Raw genomic sequence first — 15,903 nt, 5'->3', positions numbered from 1 at the left:
AGTGAATTTATAAAGCAATCTGCCACCTTGTATCCATGTGGAAGGCAGATGGAAAATGCCACTCGCCACTCGCCACTTGTGCAGCATGAACTGTATATTACTAGCTATTCTGTGTGCCTAGTGTATTGATCTATGTGCCATAGGTAGGATAGATGATCATGCCTAAATCTCTATGCAATTGCTTTAAATATCTAACTTCCATTACTTATGTAGTGTTCATTCTTCCACCCCCCTTCTTTGAAAACCCATGCAGTTACTCTTCCCTGCCTGGGGTGTCGCTGTCAGCTGTATTGCTTCTAGCAGTGTGGTCTGTATATCAGCACTGATATGCAAACCAGACCTGTGCTAGAAACACTACAGCAGACCGCGACACCCCAGGCAGGAAAGAGGAACTGCATGGGTTTTCAAAGATAGCGGGTGCTACAATTTACACTATTATGAACAATCATCTCCTTCATGTTGACTTGACTTCCTTTATTTATTTATTAACAGTTTCTTATATAGCGCAGCATATTCCGTTGCGCTTTACTTTAGAAACACCAATATTGAAAGGAGTTCACCACATAAAGTAGATTTTCTATGAATAATAAAGTAGCCTTTACACTGCTTCAGCAGTATGTTTTGGGTTTGTGCCAGGTCCTAGTAATAAGTTGATTACATGACTTTATGACCTGCCAAAGTCCAGGTCCTCACCTTACTGTACTGTGATAGCACAGCTGCAATAACAGGAACATTGTAGCCCTGTCAGACTACAGAATACCACTTTCAGACATACAGTATGACCTCCCAGCTCAGACACCGATCTTTACCTCAGCAAATCCTGTGTTTTTACTGGATTACACCTGAGACTTGGGAAATTCTCAGGTCATCCTCTCTCAGACATAGGCCAGGACTAGCAGGCTTCTCACAGACAGACACACATACAGACATACATTTCATACACATGTTACACTTGATGGGGGTGGGGCGTCTACATCAGGAGCCACCCCCCCCCCCCCCCCCCCCCCCCCCCAAGTGCTGCTTCTCCAGGAGACTTTAAAAGCAGGCAACCGTGACTAGGACCTCATGCAACTGTGATTGCTAATTGCACAGTCCATTGGACCGTTGTCTGCCAGATGCATCAAACAGTATGTGTTTTGGCTTGTATTATGGTGTAGGTCATTCTATGGTAGATCACTGCATGCTGCTGTAGCCAATACTCAAAGCCTGTTTTGTGGCAGTTCTTATAAGCATGCTCTGTTGGGGGTATTGATATCACACTAGTGATGCCATTTCTGTGTGCAGACTTTGTTGTGTAAACTATGGTCTCTTCTATTTGGTAAGAGTGATTACTAATGGACACGTGCTTTGTATACTTTCAGATCTCAGGGAATCTGTTCTTCCCAGATGGTGTTTTGATGTTGGAGCAACCTATCTTCATGGCTATGACAAAGAAGGCAACAAACTCTGTAAGTGTAAATGCATTTAATGCAGTGTGTGCATATACAGGTGTCACATAATCGGGTGCCGGATGACTGACATACAGTCGGGATTCTGACAGTTATTACACAGACGTCGGAATCCCGACTTTTAAAACCCCGACACTCGGGATCCCGACAGCCACCGGCTATTCTGCCTTGTTGGGGTCCACAACCCCTATAGAGGGAGAATAGAATAGGTGGCGAGCATAGCAAGCCACTGTACCCGCAGCGTTGCGCTTCCCCCGCTGTCTGAGTCCGGGTAGTCAGGATTCCGACTGTTAGAACCCCGGACCACACCCACAAAATCAGGGGTGGTTTAAAAAGGAGGGATCCCTGTTTGCAGTGTCCATGCAGCACATGCACAGATCTGGATTTTCTGGGGGATTACAGCAGTGGCATCAGAGGTGCAGGTAAGGCCTGTGTGCATTGCACACCCTGCACCTATTAATACTGTAGATAAACCCTTCTATGTTTGGGCACTGGAACACCATGACCTACATTGTAACTGTACAACTTATGTGGGTTAAAGAGTCACAAGATTGGCATAACCCCACGACTATTTAGTACACATACATGCTGATTACATAACTAACTTATTTTAAGATCCATGTAATTCAAATTCCCCTTTTAAAGGGTCCTATGCTTAGCTTGCCTCAGTCACAGCCATGTTACAGCACTTGTAAATGTAACACTTATCTTTGTTGCCCATATAAACGAACATTCCAAATTAGGCCATATTGTTGCAACAATAGCATAGCAAACAGTCATCCCTTTGTGCCGCAACACTAATTTGCTGTTTTTATTAGTCTTACAGATTTGACACTTCTCAGTGTCAGACTAATTGCTAGTTGGAGCCCTACTTTACTTTGCAATGCTGTGAGTTGGCATTGAGTAATGTGAAATGTGAGATGAGTGTTTGCACACTGAAGTGCCCCATTTATACTCTCTGCTGGGACATGGTCACTAAGGGGGTTATTCTAGTTCACTCTTTCTGACAAATTCCTTCTTAGATGGACAAAACCATGTGCACTGCAGGGGGGGCAGATGTAACATGTGCAGAGAGAATTTGATTTGGGTTAGTTATTTTGTTTCTGTGCAGGGTAAATACTGGCTGCTTTATTTTTACACTGCAATATAGATCTCACTTTGAAGTAAAACCCCACCCAAATCTAATTCTCTCTGCACAAGTAACATCTGCCCCACCTGCAGTGCACATGGTTTTGTCCATCTAAGAAGGATTTTGTCAGAAAGAGTGAACTAGAATAACCCCCTTAATCTATTAGCATTAGTTCAACCACTGAATGTCGACATGACTGAAGGTCGATGGGTCATTAGGTCGACACAAGAATTGGGTCGACCATCAAAAGATTGATATGGGGTTTTTCACTTTTTTTTCTGAGCTGACATGTGCCGACAGGCGGTATTTCATGCCCTACCATCCACTAGGGCGCGGTGGAAGAATAAAACAGCGTGCCAAGCGTAGTGGTGCACTTTTTTTAGTGTCCATGTCGACTGTGTTGAATGCGAAGTGAAAAAGCCCATGTCGACCTTCCCCACGTCGACCTAATGATTGTGTCGAGGTAATGACCCTGTCAAGCTAGCCCATGTCGATCTTCAGTCTCAAGTCGACCTAATGCTTGTAGACCTCATTTCTGTCTATCCATTGATCCATACCGGCTCTGCCAATTGACTCCTATATGACTTTAATAGAGGCATTACATGCTAATGTTCCACTTAGGGTAAACCAAAAAGCCATGTGATATTTCATTACAGCCTTGTGCTAACTTAGAATAAACAGTAGCCTTGTGACTAGGCCTGAGATCAGATCTGACTGTGCTCTTTGTTGTTCAGCAGTCAGTCAGTGGAAGACTTGCTGAATATGTACTTATCGGTGACAGAGATTGTTGCTTTGTATAATGATCATTACTAAGCATAATATCTACTTAGTGTGTGTTCTTACATTTATTTTGCAATGAAGCTTTTCAGCTTGTATTATGTCTCCTACGCCTTCACAATTTATTATAGATGCATTTGTCTGATTGAACATGATTTGGGTAGTGTCAACAGTGTGTTTAAACGGTATGCAATCAGTGAATATACAATGTCGACAGTCAATAGTGACTAAGTTGACACACCTTAGATTGACCCTGCCAAAAGGTTGATACAAACTTCTGGTCGACAGTCAAAAGGTTAACATTAGTTTTTCTTGATTTTTCATACTTTACTATCCATGTGGGAATATAAGTGTTTTAAACACATCGAGGCACCGTGCCCAAAGTTGGCGAGTGAACACTGTACATATATATACTGTGTCCATGTAGTGTTCATTCTAGCACCCGCTATCTTTGAAAATCCATGCAGTTCCTCTTCCCTGCCTGGGGTGTCGCTGTCTTCTGTAGTGCTTCTAGCACAGTGTGGTCTGTATATCAGCACTGATATGCAAACCAGACCTGTGCTAGTAACACCACAGCAGACAGCGACACCCCAGGCAGGGAAGAGGAACTACATGGGTTTTCAAAGATAGCGGGTGCTAGAATGAACACTATCCATGTCAACGTACGATTACATAGACACCAAAAAATCATGAGAAACTCATGTTGACCTTTTCACTGTCGACCATAAGCGTGTGTTGACCTAAGGTGCATCGACCCTTTTTTTGGTGTCAACTATTAGTAGTTGACCTAGTGACTGTCGACACAGATATTGTCTACAATCGACACCATAACTGTTTAAACTTATCCTTCCAGCATCGTGTGCTGAGACATACAGTAAGTGCAAAAGAAGCACTTTGGGGAAAAAATGGAAAATGTCTATCCTCAAGCACATGAAAGTCCTCGTGTCTTGGTGTTCACAGCTGTCTGTTCATAAAGGTAGCTTATGAAAGATGGGCACAGATGCATTTTATGACATCTCGAGCCAAATATTGTGTCAGTGCCTCTTATTACAATGAAAGAGGTTTGAGGTAAAAGGCAGGAATATTTTGTGGTCAAGTAAAAATTAGATTACATTTTAAAGAGCAAGGTTAAATAGAGAAGAGGTTGAAGTGTGGAGAAGGAACTTTACTGACAGCACATGGTCTTGAAGTGTACAGATATCCTGAAGGTGCTAGAGTTAAGCAATAATTGTATAGTTTAGGTGGGATGCCATTCAGAACTTCCAAATGTGTTTTATATGGTAGAGAGCAATTCTAGGTATCTGTCAATGTAATCCTAAAATTCACTTTCAAATGTGATGAAGGCAGTTCTTATGCCCCATTGTGCTTGATTAATTTGGGAACATTTTAGAGAGACCTAAGAAATTTGCAATATATATATCAGGGTTCGCAAAAACGCGCTATATCGCGTATTTTACCCTAAAACGGTCCCCGGGGACTCAGTTTTTAAAACTAAAGGGGTCCCCGAGGACGCGCTGTACTAAACCTATGAGCCGCCGCTGCGAACCAATCACTGTGGCCGCCCGGCAGCCAATCACTGTGCCGCTGCGCGCCCTGCATTTTGAGAGCAGGTTACAGTTTCAGTCACTCTGCGACCGCGTCCTTCTGCCTCCCCCCGCCATGTAAGTTCATTCAGCTGCTGAGAGCGGGGAGAACAGGATGGGATGCGGCTGTAACATCAGCTCTCAGCAGAGTAGGTGAGCGTGCTGTCAGGATGACGGGGGACTGGATGTGGCTAAAGCAACTCAGAGCAGCGTGTCAGCTATTCCAGCCACATCCAGTCCCCCGCCGCGATGATAGCCTGTTCACCTACTCTCCTGAGCAGCATGTCGGTATGTTTTCCAGCCCTTGGGCAATGACACCCCCACCCCTCTCCGTGGCAACAAGCAAAAAATGCCCCCCTCCCCCGCCTCATAGGGCAACCAGCAGAAAACGCCCCCTCCCCTGTGGCAACCAACCAGCATAAAATGACCCCCCCCCCAGCATGTAACCCCTGCAAGGAGCATATAACCCCTAGCAACATGCATGTAGGTAAGCAGCACTTATGTGCTATAATATATACTGGGCATTACGGTGTGTGCTATAATATATACTGGGCATTACGGTGTGTGTTATAATGTGTACTGGGCATTACAGTGTGTACTATAATGTGTACTGGGCATAACGGTGTGCGCTGTAATGTGTACTGGGCATTACAGTGTGTACTATAATGTGTACTGGGCATTACAGTGTGTACTATAATGTGTACTGGGCATAACTGTGTGCGCTGTAATGTGTACTGGGCATTATGGTGTGTGCTATAATGTGTACTGGGCTTTACGGTGTGTACTGTAATGTGTACTGGGCATTACGGTGTGTGCTGTAATGTGTACTGGGCATTACGGCGTGTACTATAATGTGTACTGGGCATAACTGTGTGCGCTGTAATGTGTACTGGGCATTACAGTGTGTACTATAATGTGTACTGGGCATAACTGTGTGTGCTGTAATGTGTACTGGGCATAACTGTGTGCGCTGTAATGTGTACTGGGCATTACAGTGTGTACTATAATGTGTACTGGGCATAACTGTGTGCGCTGTAATGTGTACTGGGCATTACAGTGTGTACTATAATGTGTACTGGGCATAACTGTGTGCGCTGTAATGTGTACTGGGCATTACAGTGTGTGCTATAATGTGTACTGGGCATTACGGTGTGTGCTATAATGTGTACTGGGTATTACGGTGTGTGCTATAATGTGTACTGGGCATTACGGTGTGTGTGCTATAATGTGTACTGGGCATTACGGTGTGTGCTATAATGTGTACTGGGCATTACGGTGTGTGCTATGTGTACTGGGCATTAGGGTGTGTGCTGTAATGTGTACTACTATGTGACCACACCACTTCACCCCCAAAAATGCACAAAATTTTTCCTGTTTTCAGGTTTATAGTATATAGTTTCTAGTATATATGTATCTTTATGTGAGTGGCCATGCTGGGGAGAAGGGGAGAGGAGGCTTTATTCCGTTGGGACCCAGAAAAGGTCCGGTAGGACCCCAATTTTTAGAAGTTAAGGGTCCCCGGGACCCACTTTTTTGGGTGGTTTTCGCGAACACTGTATATACATCTAGGTGAATTTGCACATTGATAAATGCTTTTCTTTCCAAATGCTGAATGCTTTTGTGAATGACCCTTGTTGTGCATTTAATCTCATACCCTTCATATGCACCAAATGACCACTTTCTTTTTTTTTTTTCCTCTGTAGTCTGGCTCAAAGTAAAACTCCATGTCCGTGACGCCAAAACAAGTGATGACAAGAAGAAATGTGTAGCGTTTTGGTTGGAACGTTATGCCAAAAGGGAGCCGGGCAAACTCCTGACAGTCGTGTTCGATATGGCTGAGTGCGGACTTAGTAATGTAGTAAGATATATATTTTTGCTATAAACTTTAAATCTCTATATTTTTGTCAATTAATCATGCCTAGGTAATATTTCAGATTAACAGTTGTGGTTTCATAAAAACTGGAAACCTACAATGACATTTATGATGATGCTTTTTGGAATTATAAAGAATCGAACGTATTTCCATGATAACGTAATAATTTATTCCTTTTACATAACATGCAGTGCAACAACTGTATGGCATAAATTTCCCCAGGAGCAGGGTGCTTGGTGTGTGTATATTTTACAGTTTCCGAGGTAATCCTTATTCGTTGCCATGGCAGCAGTGAGATAGGGATACAGCAATGAGTACAGGTAATGATGGTCTGCCAAGTACTTCATATGTACATAATTGAAAGCCTTATTTTGCTGCTGATTAAAAAAATAGTTTGTAGATGTGCACTTCTATTTTCTATATTTGCTAATTGTTTGCACACTACCATTGTATATTGCAGTTTGCCATTTTTAGCACACTCCAAATCTTTGCAGATATTCAAGTAACACACTGCAGTATATAGTGTTCATTCTGGCACCCGCCATCTTTGAATACCCATGCAGTTCCTGTTCCCTGCCTCACTGTCTGCTGTGGTGTTTCTAGCACAGGTCTGTTTTTGCATATCAGTGCTGATATACAGACCACACTGTGCTAGAAGCACTACAGCAGACAGCGACACCCATGGCAGGGAAGAGGAACTGCATGGATTTTCAAAGATAGTGGGTGCTAGAATGAACACTAAGTATATTGGGTACTTATGTATTATCTGGGCTCCCATGTTAAGTGCACCCCATTTTTTCATACCCCTACTATCCAACTACGCATGGAGTTGATTCTATATAGTGTGGCGAGCGCAGCGAGCCACCGTGCCCAAAGCGTGGCGAGCGGACGCGGTCTCATAAGAAAAACGGGAGCCCAGATATTACATAAGTACCGTATATTGTGATAAAGTCTAATGAGCTGGGTGGCTTCAGCTTCCATACATTAACCTGCATCTTGAAAGAACGGACTTCACTTTTTTGGGTATCCTTTGTCAATAATGGGCCTCATGTGATACAAGTAGCATTATAAATAACAGGGTTTATTCAGAATTATTCTGACCCTCGCGTGTTTGCACGAGGGACCGATGTTTGGCTTCTGCGCATGCGCACAATGATTTATGCACATGTGCAGTGTCTCTTGGTGAACAGACTCTGACTTGCATGGGGCGCTGGCCACATGTCGCACCAATGGGAATGCCCAGCATTTCTTGGGCGTCACCATGAAAACGCTGGGCTTTCCCATAGGAGAATTCCTGCAAATATGAGTCAGTCTCCGCTGATATCATCGCAAACCCTGGAGAATCATTCGATGGTCCGTGACTATCAAATGATTTCTCCGGCAGCGGCCACAGGCGAAGGGATTTGTCTTCGTGACAGGTGCTGAATGGGGTCCCGCCAGTCATTAGCCTGACTTCGGGATCCCAACTGTGAAAACCCGGACACTCGGGGTCCCAACGGCCACCAGCTATTTTCCCTCATGGGGGTCCCATAGAGGCAGAATAGTATAGGTGGAGAGCGTAGCGAGCCACTGTGCCCGCAGCGTGAACAGGACCCCGGTTGATGGCACCGGGGTCCCGTTCACTGCAGTGTAAAAGTGGCCGCTGGGAGATGCTCTCTGGTGCTACCAGGCTTGCAAGTATAAAAGAGTTACTAGTGAACAGGACCACCTAAGCCGCTTCTGCTGATTGAAAGGATATGCGGCATGTCTTCATTCAGTGTGTGACTGCGGCTGTATTTATTATTTTTTTTAAATCCTACTTTATGCTGTGTTGGGATGTTTAAGAAGCCAGTTTGTTCTTTCAGTGGACTAACATCAAAGCACACTTTATGAACAAATTTCCGTTGTCTTTAAAGTGTTTCTAATATAGATAGAAAGATACTTTGCGCCAGCCTGACACAAATCAAGATTTGGAACACTTTCAAACCTTTAACAAAGTGTGTACTTTTTAAAGATCAAGAATTTGGTGGAAATAAAAATCTTTCACCTTGTCTTTTTTCACCCTTTATAAATGTATTCCCACTGAATGAATCAATGACCTTTTTGTGTAAGGTCTATTTTGCCCAAAAATGACTTGCTTGAATCAGAAGAATGCTGAAGTAGCTGCGTAGACTTTATTGTTACTATTTTGTATTTTTTTGTTTTACTTTTCATAAAAAAACATTAAAGAGAGTAATGTTGAGTCGCTGAATCCATTACTTTTGGGTATCATTTTCTGGCAAAGCTGTAACAATGGACATATTAAATGCAGTAATGCAATCATTCTTGCTGTAACGCCTAATGATATTTTCTGCCTAGTAACAATGAAACCCATATCACATGTACAAGAGATTAAACATGGTTTTCATTGCAAGTAGTTTCATTAGAAAAGGTTGTTCTTCAGATAATGGTAATTTGCATCTGTAATCCTCCTGGGTTTGTCGTTTGCAAAGATAGTGATTTTTTTTTCCCTTTCTGTGTTGTGAAGTGAAAGTAATATATTTATAAAAAGGACAGTGCCTCAAGGACATTCTTCTTGTAGAGTTGGTTATACTTTCTGTGTATGGTGATGCATTATTATCAGACAGCTCTTGCAGTTCAGCTTTATTTTAACATTATGCTATCCGACATGATGCAGTAACAGAAGAAACATTATGCTGAAATGATATAAAACAATATGGGGGACGTTTATGAAAACTGTGGCACGGGCAACTGAGGAGTTGTGACCCATATCAAGCAATATAATGTTGTTGTTTTTTTTATAGTACAGTACCGTAAACGTAATATTGTTTTTTATAAAGATGTTTATCTGTTAGATTTTGTGTAATAAAAGTATCTGGATTCAAAATTTGTTGAGGCCAGATGAAAAAATTTCATAGGGTGACCACTGGGGGCACTGTTGTGTTGGAGTCTACAGGTTACTCATAAAGGGCAAGATGTACCAAGCCCTGTAGGCCTATACTGTAGACAGACATAAAGTACCAACTAATCAGCTTCTAAATGCCATGTTACAGGCTGTGTTTGAAAAATGACAGAGGAGCTGATTGGTTGGTACTTTTTCCACTTGATCACACTCGAAGGCTTAGTACAGCTACAGCAGAATTCCTTTGTTGTAACCCATGGTGTATACACCTGCATCAGATACTGTAGTCCGTATCCAGTCCAGCCTATAATTTCTGAGACTTTCCTGTCTGAGTCATTTGGATTTTTTCTTGATTGAGGTGTTGCGTGGCATTGCAGTTGACATTGTTGGGCATTAGTGATACTGGTGTATGAATATAGGGGAAGCGGTCATCTATTAGAATGAACTTAGGTCTACAGTCATTAGGTCGACCCCACTAGGTCAACTGGCAGGAAGGTCGACCTGACTTAAGGTCGACATGGGCCAAGGTCGACATGACTTAAGGTTGAATTTGCATAAAGGTCGACATGAGGAAGGTCGACTGGTCATAAGGTCGACATGGGTTTTTCACTGTTTTTTGAGCCGACATGTGCCGACAGGCGGTATTTCATGCCCTACCATCCACTAGGGCGTGGTGGGAGAATAAAATAGTGTGCCGAGCGAGGCACCGTGCCCGAAGCATTGCGAGCGATGCGAGGGTCCGATTCTCATTGCCAACTGTGTCCATGTCGACTGTGTCGACATTCGGATAAAAAACAGTGAAAAACCCATGTCGACCTTATGACCAGTCGACCTTCCTCATGTCGACCTTTATGCAAATTCGACCTTAAGTCATGTCGACCTTGGCCCATGTCGACCTTAAGTCAGGTCGACCTTCCTGACAGTCGACCTAGTGGGGTCGACCTAATGACTGTAGACCTAAATTCATTCTGACAGATGTACCGCTTCCGAATATAGGGCATTACTGTTCTTGATGGATCTTTATGTGCAGTACGGCTACTGTTGACATTGCTAAAGTTGATGTCCAGAATAACAAAGGTTTTCTATAACAGGCGGCATACAGTATGATTGCTATTGTAGGAAGTCATGGTGTGGGCAAGTTATAGGGCATATAACTTGGAACACATTTGCAATAAATAATGTTAACCTGGGGGTTCAAGTTGATATCAGGAGTGACCCTGAACTGTTTGTGGAAATCCAGAACAGCCCTAGCAATTTGAGTTGTAAAGTACTTCTGTTAGCTCCTGCAGTTAAGCAGCAAATACAGATTCATGTTGCTAATGCTATCTGGTGATAAATGCCCTAGATACTGTCACGATGCAGGAGACTCACAATAACCATTTTAGATGACAGTGGAGAGCCCTAATCAGTTCTAGATGAAATATTACTATAATATTAAAAAGATTTTTATGGCTTTTAATAAAAGCAAGTTAAAATAATAATTGTAAACACTTTAAAAAGCACATGTGAGGCTCCGATACAGTATAGCGGATTTACTCTGTTTCTGGTATATACGGTTGTTCCTTATGCCTGTAAGAACCGGGCTACAGCTCTTTAACCACCTTGTTGATTCTATTACAAATATATTTTTCTAGTGTGTGTTTTTTAGTCTGTTTTTGTTTTTATTTTTTTATTTTATTTTTTTAAATTCAGTACGCCATTTACAAATCATGCAGATAAATTCTGGTCTATGTCAGATTCTAATTGTTCCTTGTCTCCTCAAAACTTAATTTGCTGCTTCTTTTTTTTTTTTTTTAATAAGCACACTACTAACAAAGAATATCCTTTCTCTGTTTCAGGATATGGATTTTGTTCGTTTTGTAATAAACTGTTTTAAGATCTACTACCCCAAATACCTGTGTAAGTAGCACCTGTCAGCTACAAGTCATGATCACGTGCATAGTATAACACTGAATGCCTCACGTGCATAATATAACACTGAATGCCTGGGCTCACCGCTATGTCCAACACTGTACACCTATATCCTACTTCAAGAATAAATCTTTTGATTTATAAGTCGTAGTGCAGTATTCAAATGTTTTTGTGCCAGCAGCCACCAGAGAGTGAAATGTAGCAAAGTTCGGGCCCGTCCGGCTGCCAGCATTGGCTTTTCAGCTCTCACCCCCCCAGGGGGTGGATGTCTGAGATATTGAAATCTCAAATGGGACTTTTCTGTGTGTTTCCATTAGTTTGGTCGGGCTTAGTTTTGGCGCAGGAAAAAAAATTGGACATCTCCCAGAATGCTGTGCAGCGTCCTTCCGAGCATGCGCAGCTTGACTACCAGGTCATAAGCCTGGAGCGATTAGTATAGATTAGGATGTGGTGTGTGGCAGGATGTACAAGGAAAGGTCGTCTGTTTGCCAAGGCGAGGTCTGAAGTGTGGAAGGAGTGTTCACTGGACTGTATGATTGGCTGTGAGTGAATTGTAACCAGTTGCATGTATACCCTCACCACCCAAACTTGTTATAGCCATGAGCAGGAAGAGCAATGATTGCCAATAAACTGGCCAGTAAACACCTTTTAAATGCAAAATATTATCTTTCAAAGTCTTATTTTAGGCTTTGGACTGCATTAAATATACAGCACTAAAATATTCCAAAATGTTACTAAGTAAGAGTGTTGCTAGTTTCTGTACCTAATGTGCACTCCTAAACATTAGTTATATTTATTCATAAAAAGATTGTTAGCATTACTATGATTTATTCATTTTGTGCTTCCTTTACTTTTGCAGCAAAGATTGTCGTTTTTGAAATGCCCTGGATAATGAATGGTAAGTTATTGTCCCCCATTGCGCTATTTTACTGTTGTATGGTTTATGGGATTTACACTGGTCTTTCATCAGAAACATTTAACATGCAAACTAGTGTGTGTGTGTGTGTATATGTATGTATATATATATGTATGCATATGTGTGTGTGTGTGTGTGTGTGTGTGTATATATATATATATATATATATATATATATATATATATATATATATTAAAATTCGTTTTGGATATCACAATGTCTGGAGTGCTTCATCTACCCCCCAAGCAGTGTATATATATATATATATATGTATGTGTGTATGTATATGTATATATATATATATATATATATATATATATATATATATATATATATATATATATATATATATATATATATATATATATATATATATAACAAGAAGTACCCAATGCCGTGCCCTAATAGCCCAAAGCTGCACCCCTGAAGGTCCCCTGTTAGCTGGAACCCAGAACAGATAGAAATACAAAGAATCAGGGTGCGCTGAGGTAAATCAATACGACTGATAACGATTCAAAAGTACAAATATTTAATACAAACAGTGCCAATCAATGGCTAAAAGCAGATATCATACAAAGATACACTGTGATATCATCATTAGTTGACAATTCAAGAGAAAGGGCCCAACGCGTTTCGTCACCAGCGTGACTTCATCAGGGGCGTTTTGATGTCTTGATTGAAAACTGTGCAGAAAGCACTTCTTAGGAGCGATAAATGTTAGGGTATCCCCAAACAGCGATATTTGTCAGAACGTCACAAAATAAGAATAGTGCAGATGCATATATATCACAAAAACATTCCAAGAATGTCGATGGAAATGGATATACAATAGCAAATCTCCAGAAAATTCTGTGTCTCCACACCAGATAAGGTGGTGTTAACATCAGGGGTTAACCAAACAAATAGTCCCAAATGGCCAAGGTGCTCACTCAAGTGTATCCAAATGCTGAATGCCTTTGGATACACTTGAGTGAGCACCTTGGCCATTTGGAATGTTTTTGTGATATATATGCATCTGCACTATTCTTATTTTGTGACGTTCTGACAAATATCGCTGTTTGGGGATACCCTAACATTTATCGCTCCTAAGAAGTGCTTTCTGCACAGTTTTCAATCAAGACATCAAAACGCCCCTGATGAAGTCACGCTGGTGACGAAACGCGTTGGGCCCTTTCTCTTGAATTGTCAACTAATGATGATATCACAGTGTATCTTTGTATGATATCTGCTTTTAGCCATTGATTGGCACTGTTTGTATTAAATATTTGTACTTTTGAATCGTTATCAGTCGTATTGATTTACCTCAGCGCACCCTGATTCTTTGTATTTATATATATATATATATATATATATACCCGTCCTCAGGGATCAACAATCGTGCAACAGTGAAAGACATAAATACTCAACCAAAGAAAAACCCTCCCCCCTGTGCTGTGCGGCTGCCCGCCCCTCTTACCTGCGTCCTCCATTGTTCATCCCCGCTTCCGCCTACTCACAGCATATGTCGCTCTGCCTGGCGCCATTAGGGAGGCTGTCACACTGTCCAGCTGTCTTCCTGTTAGTTTCTCATTATTGAGTGTAGCACCTTAACTGTGCTATATCTTATTTTTTTCTGTCACCCTGAATTTACTTTAATTGTGAAGTGGACCAAGATAGAGCAACCTTTTGCCATTCAAATCCTTTGATGGGTAATGGGAGCAAGAATGTAGTGTTCTGATCTTGGGGGAAACTGGCCTGGTCACTCCTGCATTCATGTAACTGGGGCAGTGTGTGGAGCGGAGTGGAGACTCGGGGGGAACACTAACATAATATGGATTATGGAAAAAGCTGGGTTCCCAAACTGCACTGTATATTGAGATTGGTCTCCTATCAAACTAGTTCAGGAAAATTGTGGCATCCGTTGCATGTCCATATATAAAAAACAAAGCTTGTAAAACGAAACTACTCCTCTCCTATACATGATAATCAAATGAAAAAATAATATTTTTTCAGACATATTTATCCATGGCTCCACCTTTATGTTTACTTATACAAGTGGTACAGTTCAGCAGTACAAGTGCCTTTTAACCATGATTTAGATTAATGTGTTATTTTATTTACCTTTCATGAACACAAAAAAAGATTCTGAATAATGTTTGTCTAATGGTGGTGGCATAGTATAACCCACACATACAACACCTGAGCATTATCTTGCTGAAGATGTGCTCAGTCTCTAAACAATGGCATACAGAGAGGAAAACCATGGTCTTTTTATTAACCAACAAATACACTATAACAGCGAAGAGGCTGGATAAATCATATACATAAATCATTGGGCCAGATGCACGAAGCTTCAAAAGTGATAAAATGGAGAGTGATAAACAACCAACCAATCAGCTCGTAACTGCCATGTCACAGGCTGTGTTTGAAAAATGTCAGGCAGGAGCTGATTGGTTGTGTATAACTCTCCATGTTCTCCCTTTTTGAAGCTTAGTGCATCTGGCCCACTGTGTGGTCACAGTCCTTTCTATTTCTTTATAGCTGGGTCATATGTTGGTAATTGTACACCTCAATAAACATGGATGCATTCAGTAAGAGTATGTTATTCAAATATATAGTATATTATTCAACATAATATCCGCTATTTATGATAGAATACATGTAAACTGCTCAGGTTTTTTACCCACAGACCTGTACTCACTACTCTGTTTAGGCTAATATTATACAGTGCTGAAGTAAGTTACTAGTATGTTCCAGATAGACTGCACATGCCAGTCAGGCAATCTCATTAATATAGGATTAATATTTAATAGCACCAGACTGACTGCTGTTTTGTACAGCACCCTGTCTGCCCTGCAGAAATACATGGATGTAAAGAATTAAATCTTATGATTACATGCATTTTTAAAAGGTGTATTCATGGGGTGAGTTTTCTGTAGATATAGAAATAGAAGTACATTATCCCAGAACGTTTCATATAGAGGGATGCAGCAGAAGAGAACTGTAACTGTTTTATTCTATTTATAATGTTAGTACATGTTTCAGTGCCATGACGTCAAATAAATGTGCTAAATATGTACATGTAAGGACTTTTTGTCTCTCTGGGGATACACAACCTCCAAGACACTACAAGAAAACAGACCTTTTAAATGTTTTGTAACCTATAATGGCTGCTGTGTCATTGCAATGTGTCCCTTTTGAACTTCTGAATGCTGGTGCTTGAGTAGCTGTAACTAGTGTACTGATGCTATCCCCAAACCTGCTGTTTGTTTCAGCAGTAAGATATTTCTTGTAGACTTAATCATAATAATTTGTTTATTTAATGCAGAAAACGGATTCTCTATTTGCACTTCAAATGCAGCTGCCAATTATAAAGGAATGTCATGTGCAGACGCTTATTCACTGT

At 41.3% G+C, this 15,903-nt stretch overlaps 1 protein-coding gene across 2 annotated transcripts in view; it reads left to right on the top strand.

Moving 5' to 3' along the window:
- MOSPD2 (motile sperm domain containing 2) overlaps positions 1–15,903 on the top strand; it is a 93,753-nt gene that overhangs the window by 36,687 nt on the left and 41,163 nt on the right. For both annotated transcript variants that reach the window (XM_083172458.1, XM_083172459.1), the window contains exons 4-7: positions 1,362–1,448; positions 6,641–6,795; positions 11,530–11,590; positions 12,462–12,500. In XM_083172458.1, the coding sequence (XP_083028584.1) occupies positions 1,362–1,448; positions 6,641–6,795; positions 11,530–11,590; positions 12,462–12,500 (342 nt within the window). The remainder of the gene's footprint in view (positions 1–1,361; positions 1,449–6,640; positions 6,796–11,529; positions 11,591–12,461; positions 12,501–15,903) is intronic.

The sequence above is a fragment of the Crinia signifera genome, chromosome 2 (assembly GCF_055691185.1).
Source record: "Crinia signifera chromosome 2, ASM5569118v1, whole genome shotgun sequence".
Taxonomy (NCBI): domain Eukaryota; kingdom Metazoa; phylum Chordata; class Amphibia; order Anura; family Myobatrachidae; genus Crinia; species Crinia signifera.
Note: the sequence above shows the minus strand (reverse complement) of the source record. Positions and strands in the feature narration are given on the sequence as shown.